Consider the following 22,483-nt stretch of genomic DNA (forward strand, 5'->3'; position numbering starts at 1 on the left):
ACACTTGCCCTACCTTATGTATTTCTGATGTAAAATTGAATGTTTAACATTGAGTTTTATGCACAAGCTAAATAGAGCCAGCATTTGGATATTTGGGACTATGATTTGCACCAATGCAATGAAAAGTACTCATTTTGTTAACTCTGTGTGAGTTGATTCATAGTTTTGTTTTAATACTTCTGATGATAGTATTTCTGCTTATGACACAATTTAAAACAGAATTCTTCAAAGTTGGAAGATTAAACTTCAAACATTTTTTGTATGTCTATTGATGTTTGGATACATTGAGTATATCGATATGTAAGAAGTGTGAAAAGATGCAGAAATATGCACTAGAACTTTCAAAGACAATTTTATTTGAAATTATGCTAAATATTGCAGATAGTCTTTATAGTAATGCCGTAGGCAGTATGCAGTAAAAAAAATAAAAAAAAATACATGAAAGATGTTGCAATAAATTCTGATAAAAACAAAATCCCCCCAAAAAATAAATTGTAGGTCTAAGTGATTATGAGTGTTAACTGTGGTATTAAAAACAAAAATAAATCAAAGAAACATTCTTTTTTTTTTAATATATTGTAATAAACCAATAACATGGAGGGGTTAGTGGTGTCAAAAGAGGGGTAAGAATGTAAAGTAATGTAAAAAAATTATAACTATTTAGATAGCTAGAGCTCATGATTAATTAGCATAGTTAGCTTTTCAATTTGAACAAAACATCAATAACTCTAGATAAAACCATTCTCTAAAAACATGAATGAATCTACAATAAAACCTAACCCCAAAAAACAACAACAAAAAAGCAATATTGAAGAGGTTAATTGGAACCTAAACCAAATAACAAAAATAACTACAAAAAACTGAAATTAAATTCATTTTACCACAAGGCCAAGGTACATTTTAATCAGGACGACAAGGATGTCAGTAGTAGTCAGCATTTAAAATCAAAACCAAAACTATTAAAAAATCACAAACATTTGAATCATATACAAATGAAAAAAAAAAAACGGATTAATTTTTTTTTAACAAAACCCAGCTACATTTAACTAAAAAAAATACCATAAAAACAGGAAAACTATAAAGCAGTTGTTTTATTTGCATTAGGAGATAATATTTCAACTGAGGACGGTAGTGCTGGAGGAGAAATTGTAGGAGTAACTGGAGGTATAATCGACACTCCCTCTACGAGATCCACTCCTTGAGCCAGTGCGAGATCCAGCCCTGGAACCAGAGCGAGATCCTGGGTTGGACACATTGTAAGGGCTGCTTATTCCTTTGGTGGACACAGAAGAGGCCTGCAGCATCTTCATTCCATTGCTTTCTTCCACCATGCAGCTGTCCATGGCTTCTTTGTAGGAGATCTTCAGCTTCGTCTTTGGACAAGTCAAATTCTTCTGATAGTTGCGAGTGTCTTGCAACTTCTGTGCCCCTTTACCATCTAGCCAGCCTTTCCGGATGGCCTCTTCAATGCTGATACGACGTCCTGTGTGTGGTTCTATTAGACCCCCTGTCAAATACTGAAACTCCAAAAACCTTTGGCCCGCCTCGTAGGGTAGCCAATTCTCCTTTACGGCCTGAGCTGCAGAGAGCTTTCGTTTGGTTTTCACATCCTCAAAACCGATGTAGGCTTTCTGAGAAGCTTTGAGTTTACCAACCATGGAGTCATCAATGATACTCTGATGGAAGGCATCTTCAAGTGACAGACGGTCACCGGTTGCAGGGTTGATGATCCCACCAGTGCAAGCCTGAGCTTCCAGCAGTCTTTGTGCTGTAAGGGTGTCAATGATGCCTCTTTTGAGCCCCTCGGTAACAGTTATTTTCTCTAAAGTCTCTGTGTCAAATATGGCTGCTACAGGACTTTGGTCATCAAACATTCCTGGGGGAGAGACTGTAATTGAAATGCTGCTGAGGCGTTTACGAACAGTAGGTGAAGATGGTGTGGCTTGGGTGGGGCTGCTGCACGTGACCATGTCATCAACACTGCTGGCTGCAATAGTCATCTCAGTGCTGCTGGTTCTGCTGGTAATTTTGTCAGCAAACTCGGTCAAGGTTATTGATCCGGCACGGTACTTATCTAACGTCTTTTGGTCAATGACAGCATTGTCTATGCAGTCTTGAATGTCATACTGAGTTCCAGTTTTTCTATCCACAATAACCAAACGTGCTGAGCCGTCTGATCCTGTGATGGTGATTTCCTCCCACTCACATTCTTGCTCTGACAAGTCCAGGAACGTTTCATAGTCAATTAGATCCTTATGGTAGGCCTCCCTGACTGACATCTCCAGCCCTGTGTCAGGGTCAACAATTACAACACGCCTTTTGCGGAGCACATTGGTGCGACTTTCTTTAGACTGTTGAGCCTTTTTCTTGTCTTTGAGGGGCAGAAGTATTAGCCCTGTTTTTTCATCTGTGATGCACCTCTCCTTCAGTTGAAGATATGTCAGGTTCTCCTTGGTATTTGGGTCAAAGAACCCTTTTGTGTCATCTCCTTCGTAGCTTAAGATCTCTTTCATCTCCTCATCAAAATATCCTCTTTTATAGGCAACAGAAACTTCAATGCGGTGGCTCTCAACAGGGTCAATAATTCCACCACTGGCAATTTGGGCCTCAAGCAGCCGGATCCCATGACCTTTCTCAATAAGATCTTTTGCGATAGCCTGGAAGAGAGAGATTGTCTTGCCTGTTGTTGGGTCTGTGTATCCAGTTACTGCCCTTTCTGCCGACATGAGCTTACTCTTGAACTCCTTCCCTACTATGCCTCTTTTGGTGGCTTCTTCTACTGTCAGGAAAACATTGTTAACTGGATCAACAATGAAGCCTGATGCAGCTTGTGCTTCAAGAAGCTCCAGGGTGGTTCCTCTCATTAACAGTCCTTCCTTCATTGCCTGATAGAAAGGCATTATCCTGTCATTGACCTCATCATAGATACCTGCGATACAAGTGGAGCCAAAGAGATATGACTTTAGCTTGTCTTCAATGTCTTTTGCAGTGAGCGAACCCTGGTTGAGCTTTTGCACGTCAGTTTCATTCAGCAGCTCAGACTTAACTAGTTCTGTGACAGAGACTTCCCCACGGATACCCTTAACTGTCATGGGCTTTTCTGGACCTTGGAGCAGGAGCAAACCAGACACTGGTTCGACTGTGCACTTCCTTCTAAGGTCAGTATATGTGATCTTCCCTCCTGTCGCTGGGTCCAGGTAGGAGGCAGGCTTTTTATTCAAAGCCCTGTAAAGATCATCATCTATGAGATTACGATCCAAGGCCAGATCTTTTGGAAGATATACACTCAGCACGGGGTCTATTATGCCCCCAACAGACTCCTGAGCCTGGAGCAACCGGATTGCAGTTTCTTTGTCAACATGACCTTTTTTGTAAGCCTGTCCCACAGACAGCACCTTGCCGGTGTATGGATCCTTGAACCCTGTGCTGGCGGCTTCAGCTTTCAATAAAACATCTCTGTCTTCTGTGTCTACAATCCCTCTTGAACAGGCAGTATCTACTGGCATCCTCTCATTAAATGCAGGGTCCACAATGTAGCCTGTTGCTGCTTGAGCTTCCAACAGCATGATGGCACTCTCTGGGCTGAGGAGTTTCTTGTGTTTGGCTTCGGTGAAAGGCATTTTTCCCTGTGAACCTGTCTTCATCCCAGATATAATGCCAGTGCCCTTTAAATTAACCTGGATGTCCACAGCTACTTCCTCCACTGTCTTTTTGCCCTTTAACAGCATTTCCAAGGTAGCTTTGCTGATTATACCACAGTCACAAAGCTGGTGGGCTGTGACTTTTCGGTGCACACCATTGAACACAAGCTTTGATGGATCAATTGTCATGATTTTCTCATCTGTCTGGGTCTGAATGCTAAACGTAGGTGGTCTCTTCAGTCTAAGAATTTCTCTCTCTAGGGCATCTCTCTTCAGAGCCAGATCAGATGCCTCCTTTTCTGAGATCCCGAGACGTCTCTTATATGTTTCCTCCAAAGTGTACAACTCCCTCTTCAGCCTCTCAATCTCACTGTTAAGGGATAGCCTCTCTCGGTCAGCCTTGCCCTTGTCTGACTCGCACTGTCTAATCTGGAATTCTCTGGACTCGTACTGGCTCTTCATAGAGGTAAATTCTTTATGGATAGAATCTCTTTCAGCTTGCAAATGTTGTTTGTTGCGAAGCTCGGTCTCCAGAGAGAACTTGAGGCGGCCAAGCTCCTCTTCTAATCTCTGATTACGGTTCTTGTCCTGCTCCAGCATTTTAAGCTTGGAGAGCAAGCTGTCCCTCTCCAGCACCAGGTCAGTATATTTGCTTTGGGAGTCATGTGCCAACTTGGAGGTCTGTGAAAAGATAAGAGAAAGAGCATTATAATGTAATTAACTTTCATGTATGCAGTTCAAAAGACAACATATCAGTATTGCGTGCAGTTCTGTGTAATCTACAAGTTAGAAAACTTTGCACACATTTCTAGACATGCTACTGTAGTTCATTGTGTGATTGTGATGATGGTAAAAGTAACTGAGTGGCATTCTGTGAAATTATTGAAAAGCTCATTTAGAGGCACAGATAAGAGGGAACATTTGTGAGTAAGAGAAAATTGTGCTCAACAAAGTAAAAGTAGTGATATATACTATAAAGGTACGTTGAAATCAGGATAAGTCATAAAGTACACACAACAAAACATGCAAGAAGGAAATGATACATTTGTGATATGAGTATATTATCCTTCAATGTGATCGAAAATACCTCAATTGACTGCTTTTGGAATTTTTCTATTTCCATTTTAAGCTTTTCTCTCTCCTTGGTCAGGTCACTGATGAGAAACTGGAGCTCAGATGTCCTCTTGGAGCTCGTTTGAAGCTGGACATTCAAAGCTGAGATTTGAGTGGCACTTTCTGCATCAATAGCACCTTTGCTAATCTTCAGTTCATCTCTCTCTTGTCGTACTGCCCTCAGCTCTTCCTCCAACCTTAGTCTCTCTTTGGTAAGGTTCTGTGTCAGAGTCTTCAGCTTTTCCATCTCTGTGGTGTATTCGTTGAGCTGGCGGCTCTTCTCTTCTATGGTTTTGTACAAGCTTTCGTTGCGCTGGTTGAGCTCATGAACTCGCACCTGCTCTTGCTGGAGTTTTTGTTTTAGTATTTTGAGTTCATTTGTCACCGCTGTCAGTTCTTCTTTGGTGACTTTGCAATCCCTTAAGCTCCTGTCCAGTTTCTCTTGGAGAGCCTTGATATCTTGCTCATACTTTCTCCCAGTGTTTGTGACCTCTATCTGAACTGATTTCAGTGAGTTGATTGTAGTGGTATGCTCTCTGCACGTACGTGTCATCCTCTCTAACTCCGCCTCCATTCTCTTACGACGAGTGAACTCCTCTTGGGTCTGATTCTTTTGCTTTTCCAGCTCAGCTTCCACCCCATCCAGAGAGCACTGAAGTTCCCTGATACGACTCTGAAGCCTGGCAGAACTCTGCTCTGCCTTAGTTTTCTCACTGGTCTGCTTTTCCAACTCCACTCGGGTGATGTGGATTTCCTGCTCAGCCCCTTTAAGTGTGTTAATTGTCTCAAGGTAAGCGCTGTTCTTTGCCACAAGTTCTGCTCTGGCTTTCTTCAGCTGACCGAACTCCAGTTCTAGAGCTCTCCTCTTTTTCTCCTCTTCTTGCAGGCTAATTGTTAGCTCACTGATTTGCCTGGATTTCTCCTGACTGTTTCTGTTGGATTCCTGTAATCTCAGGTTTTCTTCATCTCTCTGCTGCTGGAGCGTTCTCAACTGCAGCTCCAAATTAGTACGAATCCTTGTCGCTTCATTCACTGAGGCCATCTGCTGGCTGGCTTCCTGCTCTGCCTTGCTTTTGTGCATTTCAATGACAGCAATGGACTGCCTCAGCCTCCTGAGCTCCTCTTCCAGATTTCTCTTCTCGTCCAGGAGCCCGTCAACTTGCAGCCTCAACTGTGATGCATCCTCATCTTTCTGCTGGGACACTTTCAGAATGGTGGTCTTGCTGACTTGGATCTCTGTCTCATATGTCTGTTTGAGTTGACTGATCTCCTGGGTGCACTGTGTTCTTACCTTTGATATATCTGACTCGACTTTTTGACGACGCCTTTCTTCCTCCTCCAGTTGCATCCTCAGTCTCTCAATTTCATGTTCTTTATCCTTCACCGACTTCTCCAGGTTTATCTTTGTCCAGTTGATGGCATCCAGTTCCTGCATCCTGGAGCGAGTTGATGCATCACACTCTTGTTGGTGGCTTGTGAAGCGCTCTTCTGCAAGCATTCTTTTCCTCTTTTCCTCCTCAAGCTGATATTTAATGCGGCTTAGTTCTTCAGCTACAAGTTGCATCTGGCCTTGTGTGCTATCAAGGCTCTCTTTAGCAGCGTTAACCTGCATTACTGTGGTTCTCTTCACTTCTTGCACTGAAATGAGCTCATCTTTAGCCTGACTGAGCTCCATCTTGTAGTTGGACAAGATACCCTCCAATGAACCATTTTTTTGTTTTTGATCTTCAAGTTCATCCTGTAGACGCCTCAGTTGCTCTTCTAGCAATTCAATCCTGGTGTTTCTTAGCTGATGACAGATTAAGGAAGACAAATTTAGTCAGATTTATTTCAAACCTATTTGTTCAAGTAAATGTAGTCTCTCTGGCAAGTAGCTTTAACAAAAATATTGCATACATAGAAAAAAAAATGCATAATTGTTGTAGAAAGAAAATCTGATGCCAACCTTCAGCTCATCTATGTTCTTCCCCAAGTCACCCAGGAACTTGTAATAATCGCTGGAGCGGGTAAGCAGCTCGATGTAATGTGTCTGAAGTTCACCTGCCTTGGGACAATAATTAGATTATAAATACCACCGTTAAAAAACAATCAATCATTTTCATTTTTATTTGTGTGGAATTTCATTTTTAGTTGGTGAATGAACCCTGATTTGGAATGCACTCATTTTACAAAATGCACGAGTGCTTTTAAATGTAGCATCTATAAGCTGAATATATTTCTTGAATTTGATCACACAATAAATATGAAAATCCAAAGTTATGAGATTATTTTAAAAGAATGTTGCTGCTTACTTCTCTTCTGACAGAAGATGCAGGGGACTGAAGCAAAGTTCTCTTCACTGGGACATTAAGCAAGGTTCCCAGTCCTGAGCTGTAAGAAGCCAGCTCCAGCTCGTAATTCTGAAAACAACAAAGCCAGCGATATTTATACCTTTTTTTTTTTTTTTTTTTTTCATCAAGACAGATTTCAAGAAGAAGCAAACCAATTACCTTTATGGATGTAACACAGGTGTCCGCATTCCTCAGCACATCATCCAGTCTGTCCTTCCTGTTTTTGATTTCATTGTGAAGAGTCTATTCAAAACAACACAAATAAGGAAAAACGTTTCCTTTAATTTCAGAAGTTTTGCATATGATAACCTTGTTTCTGGTTTGTGGTGTTTTATTTAAATTCATGCAACAATATGACACATTTAAACATTTCCCCACTCTACAGATATTCTAAATTCCCTAAATTGTAATTATCCTGCACTTTCTACGTGTGCTGCACTATAAAACACACATTTGCTCACAGGTATTTGCATTTCTAATTGATCACAATCAGACTGACATCCAGGAGTCAATTTGATTTTGAGCTTGGAAGTTGTCATCCACAGATGATCCCAAAAGTACATTTTTGTCACTCTACTTCACCATGCTTCTAGGTTGTGTTTACCTAATTTTACTTTATCATATAATCGATTCTGATATTCTCCTGAGCTTGTACCAATGAATCAAACACATTGCTCTTAGTCTAACACAACTATATTATGTCTCACTGGGTTTTATATACTTACATAGAAGTGGACATTTATATTTGTGTTATTTTTGACATTAGTCAGTCAGTTTGAATAGGAAATAATACACTCACTAGAAATTATGCATACTGTCTAATCAAATAACATAATCAGTTTGATTTACAGCTCGTCTGAAGTAACCCTTATTGACTTTAGCTTGAGCCGACACACCTCCCTCAAATGGAAAACCACCTTCAAACATTTGTTACGATAGTTTCGGTAAACATGGAAAAGCATGCCTTTTGTTGGTTGATGTGGTCCGTGAGAGTCTGCCTGTCAGTGATGTTGGCCATCTTGAGGGTCTCCTGCCGTTTCCTGGTATTGTCTATCCACTGCTCCATCAAATTTCTTCCCTGCTGATACTGTGTTAACTGCTGCTTTTGTTGTTCCAGGTCCGATAGTCTAAGGCAGGAAGAGGAAGAGATAGAGGAATGCTTTAGTCCTGTTGCCGGCAATAACAAATGCGTCAATGTGACCAGACAACCTTGTCGTACCTGATATCAATCTGCTTTTGGATTTGACGCCAGCGATTGGAAAGCTGGTTCATAAGCTCAGAGTACTTGGACAAATCCACATCACATTTGTGGAAAGAATCGGAAATTTGGTCGTTGCAGTACTGCGCTTTGGCCAGGTGAGACTCCATGGAAGTCAGCAGATCCCGTCTTTGATCAAGTTCAGTCTTCATGCTCTGTAATAGAGATTCACACAGCAAGGTCATTCATATCCTTTGGTTTTACAACTAAAAGTGACAAGTACAAATGTTTGTGTTTTTGAGGTAAATGCCTGTCAATTAACCAAACCTTTTTACTATGATTGAAAGTACTTGATTTTGAGGAGTTCTAGGTTTTTTTCTCTAGGTTGAAATTGATAATGCAGCGACGTCTGAAAAATAAAAGTAAATTCAATGATACTTTAAAAAGATATGACTTAAAATCTTGTTAGTATTAGGAGTAGTACTACTACCTATGCTACTACTACTAGTAATAATAGTATTAACAGTAGTAGCAGATGTACTAGAACTACTGCCAACAATGGTAGTGCTACACTGCTCTTAATATAGAACAATTTATTTTCATGGTTGGGACATAAAATTTTGAGATTTTTATCTATTTTATATTGTATACTAAAATATTGTTTACTACTTTCTTATGTTTTGCATAGAAAACATTATCAGAGACGGTAAATTCTATACTTTTTAAGATATTCATCTGAAATATATAGAATAAATAATTAAGAAACACAAACAGTAAAACAAATTCCAGTTACCAACAACTTTTAATCCAGTGTCATTGTTGTGGCAAGTTACAAAAGAATAAAATAAAAGATCTAATCCATCTGAGTAACTAATATATTTAGAAAAAGCAAAGTTTAAAACTTCTAAGGAGAAAATAAATTACATATCAAAACAGGTGCCTCATACCCTTAAAGCACTCCGATGGATTTCCAGTTCTTGAGGGTCATCGGAGCTGGTCTCCTTCTCCATCAGGCGGATCTCGTGAACTTTAATAAAATCCTCAGCCTGGAGAAAATTTTGTTGCAGGTCCTTGAGCGCTTTCAATCTGTTGTGGACACAATACATTAAAAAAAAAAACACGTAAGAAGATTAACCTAACTTTAGCTTCAGGTCAGATCAGCTGGCCAAAAAATAAATAAAAATACTGCACCTGTCAAGGTAGACTTTGTTAAGATGCTGCAGTTCTCCCAATTTGTGGTTGACTATATCCAGTTCGGAACGGAGGAACTTGGCCTGCTCTGAGTCTGCAGGGAGCCCATTTAGCTGCTTTGTGATCATTTCTCTTAGGTGCAGATACTCATTGTAAATTGAATCCAGGTCTTGGTTCACGCCCTGGAAATGAGCATATGGTGACATTTACTTAAAATTAGTAAATACAACATGTTTTAGTCGTGAAACTAGCTATGACATTTCTTCTGATCGGCTCTGTACATTTGCATTCAAGTAATTTGCAATATAAATAAAAAAGCAACATACGTGTAGCTTCTGAATGTGCACTGAGCACTCATGCACACTGTTTTCTCCAAGTGGGATATGGAGATGGTCAGTGAGATTAGATTCAGCCATTTCCAGCCTGCGACGAATTTGTTGCAGATTGCTAAGCAGCGAAAGGCTGATGACAGTGTTGGTTTTGGTCGGTTGTTTAATGGGGGCTTGGTATTGTTGCTGTTGCTGTTGCAGTTGCTGTTGCACTTGCTGTTGCAGTTGCTGTTGGACTTCAATTTCTTCAGTCTTTACCTCTTCTTCCCCTTCAATGCGAAGTAAAAACGATGCAAATTAATACTAGAAAAACTGAGATTTCCATAATCTCTAACTAAGTAATAGTGCAACAAAACAGAAATATACTTTGTATCCCAGTTGTTATTTTGGAAAAGCAGATAAGACAGATCAAGTTCTTTAACTATACCTTTTATTAAAAAAGAACACAGCTTCACATAATCCATGATTACTAATATAATTAATAATTAGTATTATGTAATGGAAGTAACAACACAACATATTACTAATGTTTATCTGAAATCACTATTCCTATATTTTTAAGCGCAGCTGTGAAAAAAAAACAATTAAATGCAAATCAAGGTTAGTATTTGTAAAACAAGGAAATCAAGGCTAGCCAGTCAAACAGGCTAAAGAGTTTTTCTAATGATGTGCCCCATTATATGGTCTGAATTATTCTACAATTACACCCTGAAAATTAACTGAGCGTTCAAAGTAAAATCAACAGAATTCCCCCTTACTGTAATTGGGAAGCTGGACAATCAGAGTATCGTAGTGCTCTTGAGCCTTGTTAAAGTGGCCCTGTATGGTCTTCCTATCCTCTTCCCCAAACATTTCAGAACCCTGGCTGTTACGCATGAACTCCTGGTAATGGATCTCCATATTTTTGATCAACTCGCGGTATTCGTCGGGTCGCATCTTCGACAGCTAAAAGAGAAGAGAGGAAGGTTAGGGTGGGTGTGAGAGCGTAGAGTGGCTCAGATAAAACAAAAGCAATAAATGGAGTTCAAAATTCAGCTTCACCAAATGTGCGTTTGCTCATTTTGAAATATTTCATTCTTGACGTCTTACCATGCTGATGGTGAGGGAGTTGATGAAGTTGACGTCTCTGATACAGTACTGCCAGGAGATGAGACTCTTGATGTTGATGAAGAGCTGATTCCACAGGCCCATGATGGCTTCATAGTACTGCTCATTTCTGGTAAAAGGACACACAGTCATTCCTGATATGCAATATGAACTACACTATCAACCACTAATTTTCTGCCCACTGTAATACCACAGACACGGATAAAATAATTAAAGAAATAATAATCAAAGGACAATGAAATGCTAAGTGCTGCAAATTCTGCTTTTAAGCAAATCATTGGCTCATTCCAAGTGTATACATTGAATTAAAGTATATTAAATAATAAATAATACTAACTGTCTGCACGTTTGCAGTTAATAAAAGTCACATTAGCAACATTCCAGACAAAAAAAAAAAAAAAATCAGCATTAACCAAAAAGATTTAAGAACTGGAGCTAAAAGTGTCACATAAGGGGCGGGAGGGGGAAGGGTACGGGGGAGGGGGCTCATGGATGATAAAACAGTGAGTGCATTTTGGTACATGCAACAGACTTATAGTCTGTGGATTATTGAGATTGAGAGAATGGTCTGATATCTGGTGAAGTGAGAGAATTTCCAGAAGGATGATTAAGCAAAAAAGTTTTAGACTGAGTTCAGACAGACCCGTTTAGATTATCATTCAGCAATTTCTGCAAATCAGGGAGTTGAGCTCCTTGTCACTGTAGAAAACAGCAGCTAATTCTGGCCCCTGGTCAGAAGTATAAGAGCTCAAGGTGACCGTTAGATTTTTTTTTTTTAAATATAGATGTAGAAATAATAAATTGAGAGGCTTCTTTAAAGTGGTCATGCAGGCACATATGAACAAGTATGAGTGTGCATGTAACTTCAAAAGTGGGAAGGAGGTTGTAAGTTTTAAATCAATGAAGGAGGAGAGACTCTCTGGAAAAAAAAAACCACTGTGAACCACTGCTACATACAACACAGCACAGATTTTAACAAGCCTAACCACCAAATCTGATTCGGGTCCTTTCTCATAGGTGTGCAGTTTCTTACTTTTTAGCAATTCCGATGCTGAGAGGATTTGGCGGTGGGATGAGCAGGCACACAGAGGGAATCCACATGTCAAGACCTCCAGGTCCTGTCACAAGCCACTTGCTGCGCTGAGAGTTGTCCTTCAGGATGCCCTGGTTGTCTTTCAATATACTTTTCTGAAAACATAAAACAATAAAAAAGAATGAGATTTACTACATTTGCTATGCCTTTGTTACACTTTGTGTATGGTTATGCAAACTATAGAGATGAAGAATTCATATGTCCAACCTGGTCCTGCTTAAAGTCACATAAGGCCTGAACCATGAGGGGGCCGGTGGCTTTCTCCTCAGGATTTCGAGGCTTCAGTCTGACAATGGACTGCGACTTGGTGACCAGACTCTGGACCTGCCTCTTATTCTCCATTATCCTCTCTTTCTCTCTCTGTATTGAAAAATAGAAATTTTTAGCTTAGGCACTTTTTACAGTAACTTTGAGAAAACAAATCATGCTCGAAACTATACTAAATAAATGCAGCCAGACTGAAAAGATAAAAAGGATAAAGGCTTTCCGAACAAGTTTAAGAGGCATGCACTTTTTTTTTTTTTTTTTTTTTTTACTTTGTCCAATGCACAGGGAAATTACAATTAATGGAGAACAAAGATACCTCCAGATTTTTCAGGAGTTCGACAAGGTTCTCCACACGGGTATTCTTGTCACATATGAATTTGCTCTTGATGATGTCATGTTGCTTCTGAAGCTTTGCATACGTTTCATTGGCCTCCTTGAAAAACTGAAGGAAAAATAAAAGCAGAAAAGGTTTGTTTAAATGAAAACATACAAGGTGCTATTTCCACATAGCAAACAGGAACTTTAAAGTCATACTTGGCTGTAGGCCGAATTTTCCTTAAGATGAACTTGGATGCACTTTGTGATCTGGAGAAGCCAGCTCCACTGTGTCTGTAGGGTGTCCACGTAGGCCTGTAGGGTGCCAAGTCATTCATTCAAACGTAAAATAAAATTTTTAAAATAATTGATCAAAATACAGTCCAAACGGCAACAACCACTACCTCGATCTTATCTTTGGCTGGGTGGTTGTTATTCAAGAGGACATCAGATTTCGTCTTCAGCCTGTTTAGCTCCTTCTCCTTCTCCTCCAACTCACTCATCAGTTTCTGATGTATAAACAGAAAGGTAAAAGTCCAAAACAGTCCCACCATAAACAATGCAGATACATTTACAACAGATGTCAATAATAATAATAATAACAATGAAAAAAATGCTCAGTTTGAGATTCTCACAGAGTAGCTCTCCTGCTTCTTGGGTATGTACTGGTCGATGTTTTTGTCTCCCCAGTCAAACATTAGCTCCTCCTCCTCTCTTCCATTAACCCACATGATGGCTTGAGAGACGTCCACGATGATGCTCTGAAGGTCACGGAGTTGAATGATGCGACTGTTGGACATTTTCTACGACAAACACATGGCACGTTTATGGATAGAATTAAAATTGCAACAGAGAAAAAGAAAAAATGCTACATTTGACAAAATACTATTTGTGCTGAAAGGGTTTTTCTCTACCTGGAGGGCTTCCATCTCTTGTTCCAGGATGTTGAGGTGATACTTATTGCCCATTGCCATCTGGAAAGTAGTTCACAATGTTGCTCAGGTCTTAGCCACAAACCGAACAGGGGGACATACTAAATAGTAGACACGGGCTGGTTCTAGATATTTGGAGGGTTTGAAAAGTGATGGTTTCCACGGCCTTTTTGTTAACCAAAAACCACTTTAATGAGATGTCGGCAATAGTGCTGGATTAAAGGAGTTTTTTCTCCAGTTATATAGATCATAAAATAACATAACATAGTGCTGGCCCTACCTATGCCATTTCTTTTGTTTCATTTACAAGATAAAAATCAAAGCCATCATGCGAAAATGAAAGAAGCACTACCTATTACCATGGCAAAGGTAACCATGTTAGCATGTTACAAGCAGGATGTTGGTAAAGCATGTAACAAACAAACAAGCTCTACCAGTACATGCTGAGTCACCAATTAATCAGTTCAATTTACTTGGACAGCAAAAAGGAACAGTATTCTAGCACCAAATAATTAAAAACTTCTATTACGTTGTATGACGTTAATACAGTGATTTTGCTCAACTCCAGTGTTTATGGATTTATTGCCATTGCATTTTCACTCAAGGTAATCATGCTTGTAAAAATCTAATACAGTACCAACCCACGCCTTATGTGAGAGAGAAAAAAAGTGCTAAGAGGTTGTGATGTGAAGTGAGCAAAATAGGTATAAAAGTAAAGAAATATAACTTACCAGCTCCTCTCTGGCACGCCTTACTTCTAGGTTTGTTTGGATGGCGCTGTGGACTTTGCTGTGGGCTAATATTTGGTTTTCTATGGTGCTGGCGTCATCTCCGAATGGAGCTGTCTCAATCATGCGCTATCAAATTAAAAATGACAATACCATGATTAGTACTTTTGCTCTTGCTTTTCATATTTTTGGACATGTTTGAGGTGAGTAAAATTTGCGTTTGGGTATTTTCAAATGAAATCCCCTAATTGAATATTATAGATAATTAATAGATTTGACGTAGTCTCTTGAAAAGATAATTCAGCTATTTTTTTGTTCAAATCCTTTGAAGCATTTAATATATAACTGTCACAATATGTTGAATGTGATTTTTTATTGTGGCATTACGTTTGTATTTTCAGTAGATTCTTGATTTTGGTGTGTCTAGGAATTTTATTCAGTTCAGTAAGTCTAGTTTGAGATTAGTTGGTCCTGGAGACCATCGCAAATTTGTTTAGTTAGTCTCAGAAAGGTCATTAATGCAAATGCCATTATGAACGGAACTCATCAAGTTTGCATTCGAAGCTTTCAACACAGAATCCTACGATTATTTACAGAGTATATTGGAGATAAGAGGCAGTGTGGTACCAATAATCTTCAGTGTTGGGAACAAAACATGTAACGCATATCTAGTCAGAAATACAAGTGTAAACTGCAAAATCTGTAAAAAATATTAAAAAAAAGCAACAAGCTGCAATTTATTTAAGCTAACATACAATTTTTTGGCTTGTCTTTCATCTGGAATGTTCAAATGCAACGGTTTTGGTGCAATTACTCATGAGCGTCTGTTGAAAACTCAGAATAAAAACATCAGAACGGTTACAGGTAAGACATTAACTGCTTACAGGTAAGACATTAAACAAAACTCGATGTAATATTGAATCCCTGCACCCAAATGCTTTCTTTGTCTTTTTCCTTTTTTGCCCTCTAGGTGTCAGCAAATAATCATTAGGTTTTTGGTAAGCAGGAAACTATTCCAACTATGCCCTCCTTGTCTGCAGTCCTCAGCTTCGATAGGAGCTCAGCCAGGAACACAACCTCAGCCCGTCCCTGTTCTGCACTCTGCATTTTTTTCCACCCTTCTCTGTCGGGGCTTTTGTTTGCTCGCCACTCCCTTTTTTTTTCCCCTTGTGTATACTTGCCCAGTGCTACACAGGACAAACCAAACTTGCAGCAACAAAGGTAATAAGCCACTTTGAAATATCAGCAAAATTATCCTTTGAAATGCGACACTGACAATCAACGGTGCAAACTAAAAGTTATCTATCTGCTCTGAACTTAAGGAATACAGGTTGGGGAATGAAAAAAAAAAAAAAGAAAAAAGTTTGACATGTGGTAATGGCAGGAACGCGTGTGGTAAGATTCAGAAGGGTGAGGCTGTAAGTGGTGACAGAATGACAGGGTGTGTTTGCGGGAAGGTCGAGTGTTGATGAGTAAACGAACAGAAAGGCGTTTTCCCATGAACATACTACAGGTCAAATGGGCTGCCCTGTTTCTTACAAACCAACTCAGAGGATAGTGCAACATATCGCACTTCTTCACTCCCACTTTCTATCCTGTCTCAATGACTCCTTTATTTTCACTGCTGTGTTGCCTTTAAAAAAAAAAAACTCTGTGAGCTTCATGCAAAAGCAAACTCTCTCTTTCTCTTTTTTTTTTTTTTTTCTCCAGCTACTCCTTTGTTTCAACCCCCCACCAATTCTCTTAGCCTCTTTCACTCCCGGATCAGGTTTTGGCACCGAGTTCAGGTGGTTCCAGTTACAGTAGGGTAGGATAAATGCTAGGGGAAGTTTATCCACTCTTCTGACTTCCACAGCAGAGAAAAAAAAAAAACTGTACAAACTAGTTCACTGGCTTCTCATCCGCATATCCTGGATATAGAAGTTAATAATTCCCACATTTATTTTCCAAGACTTTTACCACATGTAGTGCCAAGAAATACAATAAAGAGTAATGTTTTCATGGTTACTTTAGAAATGAGAAACACATGTGTAAAATTAAACTGTAGTATTTTCACACGTAACAGAACTCACCTTCTGTTGTGTTATAAAGCCAATGGCGTCATTGAAGTATCGCCCGCCATCACTCCCCACACTACCTCCACTGCTCACACTGACCTTGTGACTTTTCAGAGTCCCATACCCACCAAGTTTGTGTCTGAGCATAGAATGCTGTTGTTGTAAAAAATCAACACTGTGGAGACATATAAAAAAAAAAAGTCAGATAAGGATAAAAAGACCTCAGACGTCAACCAGACGACACAAAGAATATGTCTGATCTTACGTTTGTCCAATATCAGATGGCACACGCATTTCTTGCAACTCTCGGCCACAGCCCGTCAGCTTCTCAATATTTTCTGCAGTCTTGAGCAGGTACATCTCTGCTTCAGCTGGTGGTGCTCCCTGAAAGGAAACCACAGGAACTCTATTGCGCTGCAAGATTGTACTTCTATAATACTGGTTATTTCTAAGACCAACACCTCAATATTAACATCCTCTATTTGTGTCTTGTTGAAAGAAGAACTTTGACAAAGTGATTGCTATAATATTTTAGATATTTAGAGATTGATATGTTATACTTACATTGTCAATGACCTTATTTGCTTTCTCCAACAATGCCATAGATTGGTTTGTCAGGAACTCAGCTGCTTGATGAATACTTTGCACACTGACCATGGGAAGAACAGAATAAACTTATGATTAAATTAATGTTATGAAATCAATTATGAGACAGACGTTGCAAATATAGATAGTAGATTGTTGAATGTCATAATTTCTAAAGCTTGAATCAAAGAAAGCATTGAGTGCAAAGCTTTCAAAGTAGGATAGGACAACCACAAAGTTATAATAAAGTTTCTGATTCGCTTTGACAAACTTAGATTTCAATTCATTAGTCATTAGGCAAAAGGTTGAGTAAGGACCACAAAAGCTACATGAAAAACAAAAACAGAAAGCTAGAAGATATACACAGTTATTACAGTAAATAAGTTACAAATCTTCATATTTTTTAAACCTTGAAACAAAGCAAAACATTTGGTTAAAATTTCCTAAAGTCAAAAGCTTAGCAACAAAAGTTATAATGGAGTAGTTTCTGTACTGTACTTTGACAAAGTTGCAATTTTAGTCCACACACAAAGGTCACCAGAGGTTCACAATGAACAAATAATTATCTGTAACTATACAAAAAAGGATAAATATTATTTTTTTTGCCATAATTAAGTGACATCATTATGTAAGGACAAAAGGGTGCGCTTAAGGTTACTTATGTTTTCATATTGTGCAACAGATCAAGAATGATAAAACTAAGATTCATTTTTACCTTCATCTGACGAGATGATCAGCTGCAGAAATAATTATAAATACGATAATAATCCAAACATGAAAGTTTGTACCCCTATTTATTGAAAATTATTGTAATTACTGTACAAGTAGGACGTGAGCTTGTTTTGGCTTTATGGCTTATATACTTAAATAAACTACTGCTCTTTGTAAACGGACAATACTTAATACCCCTAAAACATTATGCGAAGATGTTAAGAAAGTATTCTTTTCACTTTTTTTCCCCCTCTTAGCCAAGAGTCCAACATGTGAGCACTTACGTCTGTGCTCCACTTCCAATGCCACCGCCGGTAGTCACGATCTTCATGCTGCGGCCGCCGCCGACGTGCATGGACGACCTGCTGTAGGTTTGGTATCTAGGGTCCCTTTGCTGGAACTCTGCCTGGTAGCCGTTTCCACCGACGAATAAGTTCTGTTGGGAGTTACTCCTCCGTCCTGCCAGGTTAGGCTCAGAGCCATATTGATTCATGTTGCTCGTAGTTAGGATTTTTTTTCCCCCTCCCTGTTGAAATACGGTGTATTTAGTTAATTTCCCCGGTTGTTTCGGCTCTAGCTGTCCGGAGAGCGGACAAACCGTGCGCTTTCCTCCGCCCCGTCTCCTGTTGCGCAGATAATGGTGTTCTGTGAATAGACGGAAGCGAACTGCTTTTTGGACTGAAACCACACCTTGCTGAGTTTACGAAACGACTCTGGTATGTTTGGGAAGGTTCGTGTTAAATGATTTTATGTAGCAACGCCTCCTTGACCTATCAGGAAATAAACACATTTCTTCAATGATGAAAGTTGCGTGGGAAATAAGCTGTATATCTGACGTTTCACAATTTATTTTTAATCAGTTAAACAAGATTAGACTGTCTTACTCCTACATGTCAGTCGCATAGACATATTTATTTACTTCCCTTTCTTCTATAATTCGTATCGCTATGTTAGGCAACAGAGAAAAAGAAACTCAAATACAATTTTTGTCATAAACTCTTCGTACCAATTTATCTTCTCTTGGAAGGTTACGGCAAATAGAGTGGGTCTTGTTGCCTTGCACTGTTGAAGAAGTTTTGACATTCAACATGGGGAAAATTGGAAATTCGTGCAAATTGACCCATCAGGATTGTCCTAGTTGATACGTATTTCCAGTCTTTTTCTGATTCATTTGATTTCAAATTTTTATTAGTGTGTTGAAAGTTCTTTGATTATTGTTCTAATTTGAATCAAACAGAAAATAAAGTAATGAGACTATTATGCGATAATCAACCTAAAGCCAGAGACAAAATTGTATGATTTAAAAAAATAATAATAATAATAAATAACGGTTGCTGGAACATTTCATGTGAGATCACAAAATTATAAAGTTTTCTTGGTTAATTTTTGTCTAAACGTGTTATGGAAGAAACTAAATTGTGCTGCTGCAGTAGAGTTTTGTCAGAGTTCCAACAGCAAGTTGCAGATGTTAATGCTGTATAATTAATAGAATATGATCCTAAATAGACGAAGAAGAGGATCTGAGAAAAGCTGTGGGGGAAAAAATGGCAATGAAGGACAGTTTTTTAAGAAAAAGAGAGCTGAGTCTGCAGTTGGTGCATCTCTGACATGGACCAACTCGCAACAAGAGTTTGAGCGTGCATGGAGATTTTCTAATGATTCTTGTCACCAGGAGAGCTTTAGTCTAAAATGATATGATAAACTCAGAGTATGAACACCGTTAAGCCGTTAGTTTATCTTTATCTTTACCTTTGTCTTGCATCTTATGATGTTATCCAGGAGGTGGCGTTAAGAAAAATTAAAAATACAAATAAAATGATTGAAAAGACAAGCATGCAAGTTAAATAATAATGATAAATGAAATCAGAATAAAAGTAATAGATCTCAAGGAAAATAACCTATGAAAAAGGATGTCTTCAGCTGAAGATATTGGCCTACGTAGGAAAAATGATCTGATTCTAATCTCTGATCAGTTAATTGGTGTATCTCTGGTTTTTGCCCCACTGCATAACTGACTTTATTAAATTAGAAACACATCACATAAGGTTTGGGTAACAATTATAGAGAAACAAATGCAACAATAAAGTGGGGAAAAATGAAAAAAGGCACCTCTACAGAACTCAAAGGCACAAAAGTACCTTTTGTATTTTAGAATGCGTTGATTGTATTGCTTTACTTCAACTCCACAAAGCAATTTTTGACTCTAAACAATTGTCTCTTTTGCCGTAACTCCCTCTCCTGGCCTTTTACACATAAACATTTTCAAAGGTTTATTTTTCTGCCATGAAAGAATCTTCTCAACAACAACTAACGGCTGAAACTTTTGGCAATCTTTAATCAGAGTGAAGAAAGAGGCAAGAGTAGTCCAACCCCTAAAAATCTGTCATCCGAAGTTCAACATTCTTGAGGTCGCAAGAAGTCTGCACACAAGTACTAGTAGGAGGATTTAAACAGGCTGAAAAGTGAAAGGGTGTGAGAGACACAAGTAGACAGTAAAGGGCGGGTCATACATGCACACATGCCTATAGGGTCAGTGTGAGCCAACATTTCAAAAAACTAGTTCCTAATAGCTACTCCAAGCACGATCTTTGTGCTGCTGTAGGGAAAGTAACATAAACATTTTTTACAATGACAAGAGAAGATCATGGATCTTTTTTGTGTTATTAGGCAATCTCAGATAGAGAATGAAATTATATGTTGAGTTTGGATAAATACTGACCCCTCTGGAGTCAGAGCCCTTTTTAAATTTTATTTTGGAAAAGTCATTTTATCAGGTTAAACTAATTTTTGTGTTTTAATGTACTGCTATGTTAAACATCAACACAAAGTAGTGCATAATTCAGAAGGAAAAAAAACAAAAAACGTGCATTTTCAAAAAAAATGTTTTGCAAGTCAAAATTTAAATTTTCCATATAGGTCCAAATAAATCCCCCTGAAACCATGTTAGATGTCATCTTGCTCATAAAGAGAGTCCACTTGTAAATTAAAGTAGCGTAATTATAGAATGAAAAAATTGAGCAAGTTCAGTGGATATCAATATATATATATATATATATATATATATATATATATATATATTTTTTTTTTTTTTTTTTTTTTTTGCAAGGAACTGTACATGGAGTTTTTGCACAGAGATGCCAAAAAATCACAGGGAAGTGTGAGAGCAGAGTAGAAAAGACTTATCAGGGAGAGGAGACATGATTGTGGGTAAACACTGGAACTGTAAACCCAGCCAATCTCCAGATCTGTAAAATTAAAAACTCTTAGGGCATCTACATGTTCTCTTTTGCAAATACTAACATGGTAAATTTAAACTTGTTTTAAAAACTATTCTGATCATTGTTTGTCTCATTAAGAACATAATTCAATACAGTAACAATAGTTTCTTGAAAAGGCAGTCCCAGTCTCAGAATGAGACACACCCCGCATCCCTAGGAGGTTTTGCTTTGCTTGGCGTTTAACATGCTTTCTGTCAACAAAGATGCTGCAAGATGAAACATGTGCAATTTAACAACCTTAATACCTGAAATTTCATTGAAACCAGACGAGGAGGGGAGGTGTGAGCCTTTCCACCCTAACTGCTAAAAGAAAAATCCTAAATTTTGTGTCTTATTACATTAAAACCAAAAGAAACAAAGCTTTGCTTTTGGTTTCTCAATGTTTATGTGCATTATAGGCATGCTTTGAAAGGAAAGTAAAAGCTTTGACTAGTGTGTCTTTGGGCTTGTTAATATTTAACTTACTGTTTGCCCTAGGTGCTAAAATCCCTGTTTCAGTCCTGCTTCATTCCCTGATCATAAAGAGGAGCTTTGTTGCGAAGATTGCATTGCTATTAAAATGGTTGCAGCAACTTGACTTGAAAAAAGTTCAGCTAAAAAAAGGGCTCCACATCTCACAAGGACAGAGTATTAAATGTGGAGCAGTGCAACGACACCAACAGGTTAACGCTACCGGGCTGATTATTCTTGAATCCCAGCATGTCTCGTGGCTGCTGACACGTATGAAATCATTTCCAGACACTAGTATTGACATCATGAGAGTAACCGGGGGCAAACATCCTGACAGCTGGTTTAGTAGACACACTGCAGACACTTCACATCATCTTGTTTATTAATGTTGTACCCAGACGGCAGGTTCCTTTAGGCTTTATTTTTATGCCATATATGTGACATGAGTTGAAAAGATGTTGAAAACGTTTCCAGTAAGATTGTATTATTGCCAGAAACAGCTTTTCCTCCCCTAGAAAGTGGTCTTTATTTAGAAAGATTTCCATGAAAAATGTGCAGCAAGCCCTATTAGTGAGAAATCAAATGTCTCTGCAGGAAGTGAATTGCTCTTTGGGTTAATGAACTCTTTTTGGTACTGAGTGGAAGCCAAAATCTCCTGAAAAAAGTTGAAGGCGTTTCAACATAGGAATGTCAGAAACCGAAAGATAACTTTGAAGAAACAATGTATTACATGACTTCAAATTCTCTATATTGTACTTGTGAAGAGAAATAGAACCATTGTGACCTTTGCATCTTCACAGACTTGACAGGAGTTAATGATCAAGGCCTGTTTTACTTCTATGGAAACCATCAGAACGTTAAGGAAACATACCCTCATTCGTACAATAGTATCTTATCTGTAAGAAGAGACTGAAGTCTCTTTATGATGTACTTCATAAGGTTGTACTTCTTTGTGTTTAAACCTCTGAACAAAGACAACGCCCATGAGATTATTTGTTATTCTATCTAAACTGATACCATCACCAGAGCAATAAATCGTGTATTTCACTCTCTGCTGGACCTTTGAAATCTAGTCCATGACACGGTTAACTTGTTTCTCAGAGATAAGACACCGTTTGACTCTACTCGGTAGTTGCACAAAAAATATGTCATATTTCA

General features: G+C 38.6%; 1 protein-coding gene across 2 annotated transcripts; it reads right to left on the minus strand.

The window, feature by feature from the left end:
• Nucleotides 1–336: 336 nt before the first annotated feature.
• On the minus strand, nt 337–18,290 carry dspa (desmoplakin a). Of its 2 annotated transcripts, none has more exons than XM_014988994.2 (24): nt 17,882–18,290; nt 16,866–16,950; nt 16,567–16,685; nt 16,317–16,476; nt 14,248–14,373; nt 13,499–13,558; nt 13,220–13,387; nt 12,989–13,093; nt 12,804–12,899; nt 12,586–12,711; nt 12,210–12,362; nt 11,943–12,097; nt 10,892–11,018; nt 10,561–10,747; nt 9,800–10,071; nt 9,474–9,655; nt 9,230–9,368; nt 8,304–8,497; nt 8,049–8,211; nt 7,244–7,327; nt 7,046–7,153; nt 6,700–6,798; nt 4,729–6,543; nt 337–4,322 (listed from the first exon to the last, which is right to left on the minus strand). In XM_014988994.2, the coding sequence occupies exons 1-24, from the start codon at nt 18,088–18,090 to the stop codon at nt 1,116–1,118; spliced, it is 8,139 nt and encodes a 2,712-aa protein (XP_014844480.2). In that variant the 5' UTR covers nt 18,091–18,290; the 3' UTR covers nt 337–1,115. The 2 variants fall into 2 exon arrangements, with proteins under 2 accessions (XP_014844480.2, XP_014844484.2); XM_014988998.2 differs by having other exon boundaries at nt 6,046–6,543; nt 17,882–18,225.
• Between the last annotated feature and the right edge of the window lie 4,193 nt (nt 18,291–22,483).

This window comes from Poecilia mexicana, unplaced genomic scaffold (assembly GCF_051168715.1).
Source record: "Poecilia mexicana isolate PSO_F unplaced genomic scaffold, ASM5116871v1 scaffold_17, whole genome shotgun sequence".
Taxonomy (NCBI): domain Eukaryota; kingdom Metazoa; phylum Chordata; class Actinopteri; order Cyprinodontiformes; family Poeciliidae; genus Poecilia; species Poecilia mexicana.

Excerpts from the sequence above, each read along its gene's own strand:
- dspa (XM_014988994.2), bottom strand. The coding sequence starts at position 18,090 with ATGAATCAATATGGCTCTGAGCCTAACCTGGCAGGACGGAGGAGTAAC. Across the intron at positions 16,951-17,881 it reads ATTGGAAGTGGAGCACAGAC|TGTGCAAAGTATTCATCAAG; the intron begins GTAAGTGCTCAC and ends TCCCATGGTCAG. Across the intron at positions 12,098-12,209 it reads GTGACTTTAAGCAGGACCAG|AAAAGTATATTGAAAGACAA; the intron begins GTTGGACATATG and ends TTATGTTTTCAG.